The 16,797-nt window shown below is 38.4% G+C and overlaps 1 protein-coding gene across 7 annotated transcripts in view; it reads right to left on the bottom strand.

Annotated features, from left to right (window-relative positions):
- The window catches only part of OPA1 (OPA1 mitochondrial dynamin like GTPase), a 60,995-nt gene that overhangs the window by 1,798 nt on the left and 42,400 nt on the right, over window positions 1-16,797 (bottom strand). For 6 of the 7 annotated variants that reach the window (XM_064385694.1, XM_064385697.1, XM_064385699.1 and 3 more), the window contains 2 exons: window positions 11,500-11,573; window positions 9,030-10,948 (listed from right to left, as the gene is read on the bottom strand). In XM_064385694.1, the coding sequence (XP_064241764.1) occupies window positions 11,509-11,573 (65 nt within the window). In that variant the 3' untranslated portion in view covers window positions 9,030-10,948; window positions 11,500-11,508. Of the gene's footprint in view, window positions 1-9,029; window positions 10,949-11,499; window positions 11,574-16,797 lie in introns of those variants that run through there. The other variant, XM_064385693.1, reaches the window with a different exon arrangement.

Here is a 16,797-nt window from a genome sequence, read left to right as displayed (position 1 = left end):
GGTACTGAAATCCATGCTTGCCTCTTTCTTTTTTTCTAGGGCCTTAAATTTCTTTTTAGCATGTGACAGCATTAACTCAAAGGCAAAGCTGTTGGTTTTTTTCCTGAGGCAGAAAGGAAAAGGAAGCACCAGTAGTTCAAAACAAAAAGGCAACAAACAGCATATGCTGTCGCTATCTGTGTCTCCATCAAGGATATAAAAAGCTGTGGATTAATTTTTTAATACTGCTGTGACTGTGGGCATCAGTCTAGAGCAGCAGGATCCAAATGGCTGTAAATGCTCTTTCTTGCAGATTCACCTCCAGTCACCGTTTGGGCCAATGTTTCATATGTAATATTGTTACTACACGTGTGCACTGTTCAAACCTGTTCAGCGTGATACAGGTTACCAGTATAGCTTACAAACTGGTCTAAATAAAGATTCCATGCACTTTACATGCAAAACAAACTAGGTCAAAGTGACCTAGTTCACCAAGATGTGAAGCAAAGGAAGGGCAGATCGGGTTCAATCTTCACCCTTGACCTAAATATGAAACAAATAACAAAGCTGTATATGTGGAAAAAAGACCAAAGGTAGCAGGGGAGAAAAGCATTGTGAATGACAGCATTGTTATGGGGCACATCCCACTGGATCACACCAGCTGAATGGCTCCAGTCTGATCCACAGGGTCACTCTCAGCAGGACAGGAGTGAACCCCAGATGTGGCAAAGCAGGGGGAGAGGCCTTGGATTGATGCTGTGGGTGCTGGGACACAAATGACCCTGGGCCTTCACAGTAGTCAGGGGGAGGTTTGATTTTGGAAAGGAGAAGGAAGAGGCAAGGAGCAGTGCTCAGCTCAGGTAACAGGATGCTTGTGATGGAATTTTTTCAGCTGCATTTTGTCTGATTAGTCTTTTGTCTCTAACATGCTCTCCTGGAAAAGAAAGAATTGCCAGTGGACTTGCAAGACAGCATTTCCTTTCCAGTGGGATTAGTCCTAATTGTACCAATCCAGAGTGATATTTTTCTGTCAAGAATTATTTCTCAGACTCTTGAAGCCTAGTCTGGGCTCCTCAATGTAGACCTGCAAGATAATAAGAGAGGGTGGTACAGATAGCTTTCAAAAAGAGAAAAGAGCTCCTCCAACAGCAGTCATGCTGTCATCCTCCAGTGTTTTCAGGAAGAGAGTGGATTGTTTCAATATCAGTTTGAAGTAACCATGGCAGAGACAGATGTTTGGTTTTAGAGAGCAGGCAGTAAGCTTATATAGTCAGAGCAAACACTTGGGACTCCAGAGCACAACATCCCGTGTTGTTTACCGAGTGTGTTATGCCAGAATCAGACGTGAAGATGCACTTCATGGTAACAAAGGAGGACAATGCTTTTATCCTGCAATTGTCAACAGTGTTACAGTGCTGAAGACTTTAGTTCAATATTTGCCAAGCAGTAAAATGAGCAATGCCTGTCAGTTTGTTGACCTAGATGCATCAGTTACTAGAAAAACTATATTGAGCAGGCAGCAGTTCAGTTTCAATTGTTGGGGACCAAATTCCAGCCATAGAATTAAGTGCTATTAGTTACATTCAGATTAACAGAAAGAACTGTTGAAGTATTGTTTGGATGCTGTCACAGGGACACAACAGACAAACACCCTTATGCTAAGACTCTTTGAAAGCAAGTTTGTAACAACAGTTTTGTCAGAGCCAGGCACTACAGCTTCTGCAGACTGAAATTCCAAGAGGGATTTAAAATTATGTAGCCATCCTTCCTGGAAAGGCTAAAAACCTTTAAAAAGATGTCACCTTTGTCTTAATGCAGAATAATCACTCTGGCTTCATGGACAGATGTCCTGCAAGCATCAGGCTACAGCAAATGTTGGCATGAGGGTACATTTTTACCAAACCATTATTCTGCAATCACCTGCTTCAGCACAGCCAGAAAGGCTTGAGCTGACTATCTATCTGTGCTGGGAAGGCTGATGGGCCTGGAAAAGTGCCTGCCCTTCTCATATACCAGCGAACATATAGGGAGGATTAGTACTCCAGTTTCCCCCAGTCCTGGAAAAGTGGCACAGGCCTGAGGCTGACAGCAGCATAAATGTCCTGTGCTTGCATTCACTGCAACACCTCCCACTGCCAAATCACCAATCTATAGCTGCAATCCTTGTACAAGAGAGTCACAACCAGCAGAATGGGCTGACACATTCCTGCAGAGAAAAAGCAAGCAACAACACTTAGTCGGAGCAAAGATCTAGCATGGTCTCCTCAGTTTACTGCAGGCACTGTTTCAGGCTTCAAAGGGATGACAACACTTAGACTTCAGCTAAAGACCTGACAATCATCCCTACCCCACCGAGCTGAGCATGCAGCTTCATGCCTGCAGGTAAAAGCTGTCAGAATCAGGACAGGATCAGCATTTGTGAGAATCCCTCTCCACCTACATCACAGTGAGACAATTTTACAAAACCTTGATTGATGCAGTCTGCTGTACAATATGCCCTTGTGCTGCATTGGAGACAAGCTGGCAAAATACTTCTGCCAATCTTGCCCAAGGAATCTCCCTTCCTCAGAGCATCCCCTGCCACTCACTGGCCTGGAACAGCGTCCTGCATCAATCCCATACTGCAGCTTCTTCCAACTCATGGACTCTACACCAGGGTGTTTACTGACTAGCAAGCACACCAAAACAAGCATGACAAATACCCAGTATATTAAAGGCAGAGGCCCACAGTTGGCTCCAACCCATGCTTTTCTAAGACAATGCACATATGTCACAGAGATTCCTCTCCAGCTTATCCAAGCTCTCAGAAAGGCTTTTCACTAAGTTTTAAAAGAGGCCTTGGATGCTAAGATACCATTCTGCTTTCTTAAGTAATGTCACAAGACTTCTGGTTTGGCCACACAGTTGCTTTTTAGAAATGAAAAGGAGATTCCGTGCTTCTGCTTGGGACAAGTGGCAAAACCACTGCAATCTTTTTTATAAAGAATGGAGGTGAAAAAAAGAGGAGAAAAAAAAGGATCAGGAACTGAGTTCAGTCACTCTGGGAACTCAGCCTTTATGTACTGTTTACCAAAAGGATGAGCTGGGGAAAGGGGTGAGGGGCAATAGTGTGCATTAGGTCTCACCTGCTGATTCTCAGGAGTCATGAATATTCTCATAATCCCCATCTCTTGGCCCAACAGGCTACAGGCCTTTTCATCACAGAGCTTGATTTCAGTGAGGATCTGGGAGTTGCTCTAAGCTTCAGCAAGTGCTATAATATTCCCTTGTTTCCATATGAAAACAGCCTCTTGCCATGAACCACTCTCCAGTGTTTCTTCTCTGTTACTCATCTACTAGTGGCATTCATCTTTCAGACTGGATTAGATAAATTCTGGTTTGGGCTAGGCAGAGATCAGTCAGCAAGTCACGATTTCTGAGGCACTCAGCACGGTTTTTTCTCCCACAATTACGCATATGTAATATAAATGTTGAGATACAGGTATATTTATAAAATGTGATACATGCTTGTAGCTAAAACCAAGGCATTAAAAATAAAACTGAAAAGGGACATGAGCAGTAGTAGACAGGGAAACTTTACCATATATTTTCAAGAGAGATTATTGCAAGCATCTGATCTGACATTCAGCACCTCACAGGCCAGGGAATGTCACCTGGTGAGGGTGTAATTTTCATGCCCATAGGGAGAAAAGTACAGGGAAGGAGGTTGTGCTGGCAGGGAAAGCAAACAGGGTGTGCAAAAACATCCAACAAAGCAGAGTCCAGAAATGAACCTCACCAGATAACCTATGGCTAGCTGTACTTCCATTAACTTTATGGAATTCCAATTTTCAGGCACTAGGCAGTGGAAAATGATTTTCTTTTTCTGACAAGGGATATGTTATTTCCCCCAGCTGAAGGGACTGACATAAACTGACAGGAGAGAAAAAAGGACGTTTTAAAAGGGAAGATCTTATTCTCCTTATAGCAATAGTTTCCAGTGGTAACAAGTCTTGGATCATAAAAGAAACTTTTAATAGCTTAAAAAATGCTTTCTTGCAAAAAGATCTAATTGAGCAGAACTTCCAGATAAAAACTAATTTTCTGACCATTGGTGAGAGCAGAGTTACAATAGGAACAAAAGGGATAACACTGTCTTCCTGGTAAATTAGTTATTCTAAATTATGTATTCTTGAAGGGCCTTATACAGATAATATTCCTGCTGGTCTTGCTTATAAGACAAGAGATAGTAAGGAAGGCCTACAAAAAACTATACATTTGCAATACGGGAATCTTGTGAAAGCATTAAGTATTTTAGCAAGGAATCCAGGAAGTGGGGCAGAAAAGCTTTTATCAATTTGGATAAAAAATTTAGTCCATAATTAGTCCCAAATTACAAAATAGTTTGCACATGCAAATAACTTTCAGTTTAGGTGGGTTTGAGATTACAACTGTTCGATGAACTCTTCATCCCCCTGAGATATACAAACACAGCAGAGGAACCACAAAGGAAGCATGAGCAGAGTTTGTTTTGGGGATGCCACAAATCTGTGCAGGATGTGGAAGTTTGCTTTTCAAGCTTAATACTACTTACTCCATAACACATCATTATTATATATAACTGTATGCAGAAAATATGTGAATATGCATAAGCATCAATGTGATAGGTAACATCCCTTATGCTTGCACTTTCAAGCTACGTCTACCAACAGAAAATCATTAGTATCTACATTTTTTAAGGCAACATGGGGTATGACCATCCTCATTCATCCCCTTTGTGCTTTGGTATCAACTCTGAGGCCTGATGTTCTTACAGATTTGTCCCAATGTCTGTTTTGGCTTGTGGAGCCTTTAGGAAGGATACCTGCACCACAAAGTGATGGGCTCAAATGATAAAAGGCCTTTCACCAGCTTTATGAGGCAGAGGGAGACTTGAACTGGACACTTCAGGCACGGCAAACTTTCTGTGTACAGTGAACACTTGGAGAGAGCACTGTTTTTGCAGGGCCAGAAGCTGTACTGCAATGATCCTTGTGGGTCCCTTCCAACTCAGCAGAAACTATGATTCTACAATTTGTGCTCTGTTCAAGACCTTTGGAATCCATTACCCAGGAGGTATGAACAGTCCTCCAAACCTCATGGCACCAACAGTGCAGAGGGCAAATCTATGACTCTGCAGGACAGCTGTAGTGGTATTCACACCGCATGTTTTGCTACTGGTCACATTCCTCTGGTCTTCTTTCTACAAAATATCTTCAAGGATGCGGAGCTCAGACAACTCTGGTGTAAAAAGTGTCATTGCTCCCAAGATTCAGTCCTGGCATGCAGGAAAGCTTTGCCTTCCTTACCATCAAAGACATGATCCAAGATCAATCCCTAAAACAAATCTGACTCTCTTCAAGTAGTGCTGTGCTAATTTCAGACATCAGTCTGAAATACTCCTTTGAAAGCCACTGGTGTTTGGTGTGTGCTGTAGTCAGCTTTTGCCTCAGCCTCACCTCCTGCCCAACTGAAACACATAACACTGGGCTGTTCAAAGGTCATTCTTTGTTTGCTTCTTGACTGCTCTTAAGACAGATGTTCCAAGGCACGACAGAGGATATAAACACGTGCATACTGGGGGAAAAAAAAAGGTGTCCAGGTGTTTAAGCAATGCCAAATGTGAAAGAATTCCAATTCATTGCCTTCTCCTTTAATCTGGCAACTCCAAGGGACCAAGCGTGTCAAGGCTTGTACCCAGAGCACTTTCCGCTCGGGTGAGTTCAGACAAGGTCTGCATTAACTCCCCAACCTGCGAGAAAATTATTTGAAACAAAAGGTTCAGATATGTCCTTTTCCCTCCAACAAGCCTGGAAACAAATGGTACAGGAACAAGGTCAGAAAGGAATCATCCGCCTACCATACCACTGAATTCATTTACCTACCTCAGAGCCCATTCAAGGAGAGGGGTGGGATGGGGAACAAGGAATGATATAAAGCAGAATGAAGCTCTGGGGTCGCTCGCTACATTACAAGATTTGACAGGCCTTTGCCAGCCTTCAGCTTCTTTGTGTCTTTCACATAATAGAGAAACACAAACTGAGCAGCCTGTGATCTGGGGGTTGCACTATTAGACAGAGCAAACCCTTTGCAAATGCTAATAGTATTGTAGCATCCTGTCAGGCAGCAACACAAAAAAGGATGTTGATTTTCACATGAACCAGAACAGACTCATTGTAAAAAAGGCTGCAATGAATGTTCCATCTCTAAACATCAAAAGCTACAGGCAATTGGCTTGTGGACATGAGGCAAACACTGCTTCCAATGTTCCTAAATATAGGGGGCATACTGTTACCTTCATACTTATTTCATGAGGCTGGCACAGAGAGGGCATTTGCTTGAAACAGAAATGAAAATGGTTTTCAGTTATGATTTCTGTAGTGAAATAATATCTAGATCTAAAGAGGCTTTTGTTGTGCAATTTACTGTTTTCCAGCAGTCTGTAAGAGATGATCCTTTATGAAACATGAACGTGAAGATTCAGTCCAAGGTAAAGCTTCTGTCATTTCCAAATTGTAAGGTTGGTAGTAATAGAACACAAACATGTTTGTCCTTTGCAGTTCTAAGGATGTGGCAGCTGCCAGTCCTGTCTAGTAATGCTCACTTAGTTAGTCAGGTGTTTCCTGAAAAGGTCTCTAAAATGGATGTAACACTCAGGTTTCTATTCTAAAACTTATTATAGAAGACCCTTTTAATTCAAACTTCACATCTTCCCCTATATTAGTAATGGTGTAAGGCAAGGTGTTATTGCACCATATTGACTAACCTTCAAAAAGTTTGTTGCTGTCCTTTGGGTGAAAAACCTGAACAAAGCTCACTTTGCTGCTTGTCACTACCAAGGATAGTATAGAAAGCTGTTTTAAAGTCATATTGGGAAACTACCACTGCTCTGGAAGTCCTCTTGGAGCCTACAGACTTCCAAGAGCAGCAAATAAACAGTTTTCTATCAGTGCTCTGCAACACAAACACAAAAGCGTTTGCAGCTATGTGCAATGAACTACTTTTCAGCAGATAGGACTAGAAATATTTCTGGAACTGGCACTTGAACAGCACCTAAAGCCAGTCCCAAGAAACTTCAGTCAATTTCAGAAATGTTTCTGGAACAATTTGTGAGGTTGGCTCTACGACTGTCTCACCAGTACTTTCAGAACTCCTTCCTCAATCACTACTAGTCAAAACTAAAATAATGTCTCTGCCTTTCAGCACTTCTTACAGAAAAACAGCCTGGATAATTTCACCTCCTGATGTGCCGAAGCACTGAGGTGATGGCAGATACAAGCAAGATTTGTATACACAGAACTATGCATGGGTTTTCCATACCAGCACCACAGTATACACAACCATTACAATCTCTGTACCATTTCAGCTTCTTCCCATCCTTTCTATATAGAATTTATACTAAAAAATTCCTGGCAACAGCTATATGCTGTTAAAGCTCTGTGATAGCAGCCATCTAGAACTCATAGCACGTGTGACACTACAGCTTTAGGAGTTATCCTAACAGGAGTTGTCCTAACCTACCTATCTTGCAAGGGTTTTATAATGCATTTAATTTATCTTACTGAATAAAAACTAGCAAGTGATTGATCATGGTCTATAAAGATTACTGCAAGGGAAGATGGATTACTGGACTAATTAAAAAATACAACAGGATCCAAGAACTTTAGACTGACATTTAAAAAGGTTCCTTGGATATGGTAATTCACCAAGATGGTAAGTTTCTTCAGATAGCCATTAATGTTAAGTTCTTGTGAGGGTATTCCCAGAATGTGAGTAAACTTTACCACTGTACATCCCATCTGTGCAAGGAAGCATTGCTGGAAGACTTCCCTAAAGCACCTCAGGACCCAGAAATACATTCCAAACAGTCAAAAAACATCTCATGCTGCAACTCTGCAAGAACACAGAGGTATCTGCAGACAGTTCATACAGCAGTATCTCCCGTGACACATCCCACAGAGCTCTCCAGTACCAAATCCCAAAGAGCTCTAGCTGACTCAAGGAGTCCTGGGTCAGGTTTAGAAATCTCCATATTTCTACATTTCAAATTACGAAATTTCTTGCATCTTTTTAAATACAATTGCTAAGAATTACTAAGCTACGTTAAGATACATGAAAATTCACTAAAACTTTAGCCTTGGAACTACATCATAACTCAGTTTATGTTCAAAAATATTCTCTGCAAAGAACCAGATTCATGTGGCTTTGATAGTGAAAGAGCACACACCAGTGCATGTGAAATAACTAAGAATTTCATTGATGTATTCACCCTCTATGTTTGCTTTTTACACTTCTAAACATTTCAAAAATATTTTATTTCTCTGATAGTCTGATAATTTAGGATGAGGTTACTTGTAGCCACTGAGGGGTAATTCCTGACATTTGAAAAGACATTATTTGTATCTTTTTTTTACGAAAAAGTGTCAGAATACCTCTTGGCCATTAGTATTTAAACTGTGGCTCATAAATGGTTCATTTGATTAAAAAAAAAAATAGCTTAGCATATCTACATAATAGTAATGAACATGCTTTGGAATGAAATATCCATTTATGGAACAACAACAATATTTACATTTGGTGATTCTCCTCCCTAAACTTAGAAAGATACAGACATTTCAGATTAGTCATTGCTCCTTAAAATGAACTGCTGTTTCCAGAATCTGAAGGTAGCCTACGAAATACAGAAAAATATCATGAACTTGTGCAAACCAGTTTGAAATAACATACCCTTATTCAGAGCCACATGAATTTCAGGCAGTTTAAATAATTGTGTTTTCTGTAAAGTATTTTCTCAATACTGTTGTAATATTCAGCAAATCCTTATTATGCTGCTTGATATAAGATCTTTGTCTAAATGTATTACATAAATGGTACAATTATATAATAAAGATAAAAGTAGGTACAGTACCTGCTGACCTGGTGCTGACCCAGCTCTTCTCAATCAGACATTTTGATATCACTAACACATATTGATATCATTAATGTACCCTTGTTCACAACTTAACAAACTAGAAAAATAAGGTCAAAGCGACTTCTTAGTTAGGTGCAATAACACCGTGTTCAAAACCCACATTTTATTATTCCTTCAGTTACATTTTTATTCAATAAATACCTAGTTTCCATGGACTACATCATGCTAAGTCTTAGATGAGCAGCACAGAGAAGTTGGAACTAAACCCATAGGAACATCACACTAAAAGAAATGAATGTTGGGCCACTGGATGCAATATTTTGCAACATTTACATTACACAGAAGTTTCAAACAGTGATCTCTAGGTAAATGCAAAAGTTTTTGTTTGTTTCTTCGTTTGGTTTTTTTTACAAAGTACAGACTTCTTTCACTTGCTATACACAAAGGTGTCTGCCTTCAAAGTTAGGCAAACTTACATTTCTGAAGTTATCTTCAGAGGATGGTCATGACAAAAGCCATTTTTTCATTTTTCGGTTCTTAAACACTCATTTTCAGGAATTAATTTTAAACAGAAAATCTCCAAACATTCAGTTAGATCACCCTTTCAACATAATTTTAAGCTTTATGTTAGGTTTTTTGTCCACATGGCTGAATCTTTTATGTCCAAACATTTGGGGAACATCTTTCCAAACTTTGTATTGTTTCCTCTCAGAGCAAACCAAAAGAATATCTGTTGGAAAGCATTCAGATTCCTCTCTTTTAATTTCTACATATCAAAATCAATTGCCTTTTCCAAAGGGCAAATAAATCCAGGTCAGTTTTTCAATGTACATAATCAGACAACTGCAACACAAACTGTTTCAGGCCGAGCACCTTCTTCCACACAAGTATTCAGAAGTGTATCCAGATCATTCGTGGCAAAGTGTGGGCAGAGAAATGTGGTGGTGATTAACCACCAGGCACCTATGATAGAGAGCTTATATCATGCTTAAATTTGTCTGAAGTAACATTTCTATGGCAAAACAGAAAGGCAGTTTTCAGTGCCTTACTAATTTTACTGAATGACAGACATCAAGTGGGTGTGGAAGGACCTTGTGCATAACATTCTTAGATAAGTGATTTTGGTCTTACAGTAGCTATTAGTAAAAATTAAATTAATAACATTTTTCCTTTTTGTTTTAGTTAGGAAGTTGGAGAAGTTGGAATTGTACATTCTTTTTACATTTCACACCTTTTCCATCAGGTTACTCTGTACCTAAGGTGAAGGGAGGAGTTAACAAGGAAATCTGAGTCTGTGCAATCCCAGAAATGAAATGTAATCGGCTGACGTTCAAGAGTAACAACATATATAAGGAAAGAACAGGTAAAAGGACCAGCTGCTGACATTATTTCCTGAGCCTAAACCTTTTAAGGTGTCATTGAATAGCAGTCTGTGCTTTCAGGTGAAAGAACTACAAGAATTGCTTGGCTGACATCTCTCAATAGTTCAGGAGTTTAACAAAATCCACCACTTCCTCTCAGGATGTCAATACAATGCTTTTCAATCTGTACCACAGTGATCAGCAAATGCTTCAGCACAGAGCATAACAGATACAAATGGCATTACTTAGAAGGGCATTTTGATGTCCATACAAATACCAAAATGTTATGTCAAACTCCCAGCATCATCTGCAGGCAAGAAAATGACAGCAGATAAAATAATTTTATGAATCTGATCCAGCTCTACCATACAAGACACACACTAAAAATAACAAGCTTATTTTCCCCTTTCAGGAAAAAAAAACACTTAAATGTACAACTTCAGCAAGCTCCCAAGTGATCTCATTAATACACAAATCAGATTCTTCCGTAGCTTCAAAAATTAAATGAGCAGGTGGATTTTAACTGAACTTCTCAATCCCATGGGACATTATTTTCTTTCTCCTTCAACATTTCAGGATGCTCCCCAAAAGACAGGAAAGAGAATGGGACACAAAAGCCATTTCAATTCAGTCTTTGTGCAAGGTATCCTGGAGAAGATTGCATTCTTGCATAAAGTTGCTGTTGAAACAGAATGACAATTATTTTAAAATATGTACAAATGTATGACAGCACTTGAGCTTGTGGATTTGAGAATTAATAGAAATGAGATTTGGAAATTACCTGCACGCAAATATTTTTGCTAACAATATACAGTGTCTTTAAGGAAAACAAAAGAACCAAAATGCTTCCATAGAAAAGTGTTCCATTAATTTTGATTCCAGCTAGTTATGCTTTCTTCTCGTAATACAAATAAAAAAATGTTGAACTGAAAGTAATCAAGTAGCCTACAGTGATTCACAATACTTAAGTAACTGGTCAGTAACTGTATTTTTACTAAGTTTCATATCTGCTTGTAGTGTAAAAGCAGCAAGTGTTGTTCTGCAGATTAGAAGCAAGAAGCAGCAGCAGCCAGAGAACAGAACAAATAGGAATTTTCACAAAATCTGTATGAAAACATGCATTTAAATGAGATGGATAATTTTATATAGAGCAATAATATACAGAGATATAGAGAAATTATAGAGAGATAACTGTAGCAATCTCTTTATGATCAAAACATGATTACCTACTTGAACAATCTACTTTTCTTGATGGAGGGCTTCTATGAAGGCTTCAAGCTTCTCCTGGATTTCCCGAACTTTTTCTGGTGGAAATAAAAAGATCCCTGTTCAAATACTTATTACTATTAAGAACCTGAGGACAGGTACCAAAAGAAAAGAAAACCCACACAAAAACCATTAACCAAAACATGCAAGCACAAACAAAAATTAATGCTGTCATCAATATTACCCCAAGCCTTTTGTTTCTCAGTTACAGAGGTTTACAACATTTTTCTGCATCAGAAAAAAGAAAACCCTATCCTGTTCAAAGAACTACAGATATATTTTATGATTATCTTGCTAATTTAATAATTCAAAAATTTCCTGAAGGAATCCAATACTAGAAGTGTATTTCAAAAACCTGAAACTTCCATCAGATGATGCACAGCAGAACTACTGTACACTTGTTACACGCAGGGAGCTCTCGGGTTTTAAATAATGCCCACTAGCCCCTTCTTTAACCAAATGTCCTCATTCTCCACAGCAAGTGTAACAAACACCACTAATCATTCTAAATAAAGTTGAAAGCTCATGCCCTTTCACTCAAGAGAATTTCAGGGAAACACGTCAGTATTCAAGACACCTCCTCCAAAGGGCAGATACAATCTTAAGAATGTTTAAAACTTGCATTTTGTTTTCTTGCATTTCAGTAGTAACCAGATGGATGTGGGCAGAATCTCATTTTATACAAAAACTAAGTCTGGGAGTTTACTTCCCTACCAAAACAAGACTTGACCACAACTACAAATAGTTATTAGGAATGAAAAGGCAAAATAGACTGCAAAAAATCCAGGGACTTAGGCATTTTTCCACTCTTTTCTCAATTCCATACAACACTTGTCATCATATAACCTATTTGATTTATTAAATTGCTTATGAAGCAAGATTTAGAACACAGTTGGAATCCAAAGCCTGTGAGATTTCCTGATTTCTCTCTCACCACATCCTCATTTGAAGCTCCTTCTGTGTGTGATTATAGGCATGAAAAACACACACTTCAGAAATATGAAGGAACGGGGGGAGAGCAATAGGACAGACAAAAATAAGTTAGATGAGCATAAACACAGACAAATATTTTTTTCCAAGCTAAAAATACTATTGGATTAAAGCCATATGTTCCCTTGTCTGAGATACAGGGTTTGAGCTTTTTTAAAAAAACTTTTATTTTTTCTTCTCTTTATCAATACCATATGTTATCAACTTTGCTGAGCTGAAGTAATAGCAAAACAAAAAGAAAACAATCAGCTTTAAATAGGATATGTAAGCAAAAGTGGAAAAAAATTACCTCTAAAGAGAACTCTAACGTAGATACGGAAACTGAAAGTTTGATCTAACAAAACCACAACCCCACAAACAAACATAAAACCCAAACATAAACATAAAATCCATTCTAGAGTAATAATAATAATAACAACAACTCAGCAAACCCCTGCAGTCCTGTTCTAACAGAAATAGAGAATTTCAGTAAGTATTTGAAATAAAGTATGGAAAATAGCCTGCATGAGTATGAAGAAACCTCGAGCTTCTCTCTTTATCTTGCAGCTCTGAGGTGATGAAGGGTAAACCACTGACACTTTCAACACTTCAGCATGCCCTCCCCAGTGGTGCTTATCTACAAACAGAAGTACAGTGGAGCTGAATCACACTCAACTCTTAGAGAAAACACCAAAGAATCTTATTGAATTTCAGCTGATTTTTTTTTCTTTTAAGGTACTTTGATATTAAATGAACATTACAGTCAGTGTGAGGGCAAAAGCTGTACCTTGGCAATTAAGAAACAGCAGTAGCTGATTTTTACCAGGTTAAAAAAAAAACAACTCTGATTTAGTTCAGTAGAAACCTTGAAAGCCATCAATGGAAGAAAAGGTAGTCCTATGATCACTTCTCCTTACTGAGCACATGCAAACTGTTTTCACTACTGTAATTTTAAATGAAAAAAAGAACAGGCATTGCATGACAGTATATAAACCTCTAGTGTAGAGAAAATATTTCTATGGCATTAATTCAGGTAACTTAATTAATTAACTTAATTAGCTCAGCTTCCAATACTGTTGCTCAAAGAATGTTTACAAAATCAGCCTTTGAAATAATGTTCTACTATTTTGGACAGAAATAACTTATTCATTGACCACACTATGCTGCATGGTGCTTTGACCAACCTGAAAGGTGCTACTGAACATGGCAGGGAAGTTGGAACAAAATGATCTCTACTGTCCCTTCCAACCCCAAATATTTTATAATGATTCTGGGATTAGAAATTATTAATCCTGGACCCTGCTCTCCAAAATGAGCAGCAGTTACCTGTGATAACTGGGAATGAGATCTCACTCAGAAGATCTCTTTTATGTTGTGCCTTCAGTGGTTTTCTGCGGCACCTTTTTTCCCAATTGCAACATGTTTTCCCGAGTGTGTTCTTTGTATTGATCAAGCCATTAGACCCAGTGAAAGCAGGCAGATTTATCAGTATTAAATGCAAGTATTTTCCTTTCTCAACATCTTGCTAATGAAATATTCCAGCTCTGGAAATTAATAGCATCAGCAAAACCCTGTAATTATTATTTCACCCTTAAAAAAAAGGTTTGTGCCAACAAATCTATTCTAATTTTCTGATTAAGGCATATTAAAATAACAGGATAGCAAATATGTATTCCACCAGAATATACTGAATCAGCTCTGTTTGCTTAGAGAACATGTATACTAAAATTGACTGCATACTATGAGCACTTTATTAGTTTTTATACTTGGACTGAATTGAAATGATTACTTAACTGTAGTAATTATGAGGTCTTGAGGTAATTTAATACTTTGAAATAATATGCTGGCTATTCTTAAAAAAGAACAGCTACAATGAGTGCCAAATAGCTGCAATTATTCATGCTATGTCCTGTATTTTTAGCCATGGTAAAGCCTTTTGCAGCAGCAGATCCCAGGCAACCTGTAACACTTCTGCAAGTCCATTCTGTAGCTCAGAGAAGCAGTCTGCTGAACTGGTTCACTTTTTAAACAGGCTGAGGGCAGTTATGCATTTACACAACACTCATCTTAATAAACTAGTAAATATAAGTGCTTGGAGAGAATTCTAACAGAGGAGTGCAAGTGCAGGCCCCGCAGTTCTGGTGTAACTGTGCAGTTTCATCAGCACCATGTACGTGGAACAACTATTCATTCCCACAATTCAAGAATCAGATGTTACCCAGCTTTAGGAAAAGTGAAATGCACAAGCTCTGTATCCACATTTGTAGGGTTTTGACTGACACTTAGATCAAGCTATCAGTGTTTGTAACAATTTGTACTTGTAAATTACAATTACTGTTTTGAGGAATGCATGCCAAACACAGAAAAGCATCTGGGTTTCAGGTAAGAATACTTACTGCAGAAGTAAATTTTGGGCTAGACAAAAAGTGACCTGTTGCTCTATGTCTTGTGACACTGTGTTTTTCCAAGGATAAGTAAACCACAGATTAAAAGCATCCAGCTTGCTAGCAAATTACTTCTGTAACTGGTTGAACTACCCAAGCTCTTTTATACAATGCTCCCATGTCACAAAAGGGACTTTAACAAAAGTGCTACACTTATTACAAGGTACTGTGTAAGTTTTAATACACATATTGCTTACACTGGATTCTAGAAAGACAATGTGCTCTTTGCTAGCTCTAATGCAGACCTGAAGTTACAAATAAGCAATTCTTCCAGCACCTGTTAAACACTGATCAAAAATCAAATTAAATCAATGAAGAATAACTGTAACTAAACCCTTGTTTCCATCTTAGAACAGTAAAATTCACAGGCCTAGGAGCCATGAATGGTTATTCTATTTCCCATTTGCCCCATGTTTACCTAAAAGATAAGCTGGTTCATACATCAACTCATTATGCCTCTTGATCTGGTCATGAATATTCCCATAATCCTTCCTCCATATCCCATAAAACTTCACTGACAGAATGAGGAAATTCTTTATTCAGAAGTCTTGAGATCCTCATTCATGCTCAGTCTCTCCTTATCTCCATATGAAATGATATTGCTACCCGCTCATTTTCTTTTCATTAATCCTGTGATCCCAAATCTAAAAGGCTCAAAACCAGACTAATTGAACTGTAATGAGGATTTGGAATACACTGTGAATGCAGAAATACACAGGCACAGATAGAGTTTGCCCTTCCTACTATCATAACCTGGCCAGAAGGGAACCCCCCTGAAAGGTTCAGTTTTACAAGGAAGGTTTGCTTTCTGATTGCTGCCTGAGATACCCAAGCTTAGCTAGCTAGCAATAAACAGTGCTAAAATGAAACAGCTAAAGAAAGTTATCAAGCAAATTTCCTGATGTAAGGCCAAATAATCCCAAACAAGAAACACAAATTTCAAAAGCAAAGTAAAATCAGCAAAACTGATTTATTTCAAACACACTCCTAGAGGCAAGAAAAGGTTTTCTTGTATTTTCCAGCAGTATTAATTGGTTTACTAAGAGATGTGGCCTCTGTCCACAAAACCTGTCTTGCTTATGGTTCTGAAGATAAATTTATTTTGAGGCATTCAAATACATATTTACCTGTAAAGAACCAATAATTTTAGCACAGAATTTAAAATATGTTCATGTCTGTCTGTGCCAGAGTACTTTGGGCAAATGAAAAAGCTTTCCCCTCCAAATTACAAATGTGCACATATGATATCAAATTTCAACTGCATCAACAAAACAAATTCTAAGATCTTTCTGGACACAAATCCATTTTTATTTTGTACTTTGATGAAACCTACAGTATGAAATGACCACAAAAATATATTAATATCTTACTATAAATCCTCCCGTTCTATGTTAAGCTGACTTCTAGCTCCAACTCATGTTTACATGGCTTTGATATTTGAATGCCCATGGCTGTTGCTCCTTTTGCTCTGGATTGTGTTTAGACTTGAGTTCTCCCCTTCCCCTTTTTTTTTTTTTATCCCATCTTCCTTCCTTTCTTAATCCCTTCCTTGCCTATAAACATTCTCACTGCTTGCTGTGCTACTTCTATGTTATGGTTAGTTAACCACAAAGGCAGAAATTCGGAATTTACTGCTGTGAATGCATCATCTTTCCTCTAGTAAAAAGGAAAGCCCTGTCAGTCAGAATTCATCACAATGCCCAGAAATACACCATTAAAACTAGAGATGTCAATCCAAAGTTTTCTATTGAAAGCTGATTTTTACCTTAGGGCTATCTAAGACACAAACTCCATAGTTGTATAAACCCCTATAAACAGTCAGGTGGAGAAGGAGGGAGGGAGGAATCAT

This window comes from Passer domesticus, chromosome 11, assembly GCF_036417665.1.
Source record: "Passer domesticus isolate bPasDom1 chromosome 11, bPasDom1.hap1, whole genome shotgun sequence".
In the NCBI taxonomy this organism is placed as follows: Eukaryota; Metazoa; Chordata; class Aves; order Passeriformes; family Passeridae; genus Passer; species Passer domesticus.
Note: the sequence above shows the minus strand (reverse complement) of the source record. Positions and strands in the feature narration are given on the sequence as shown.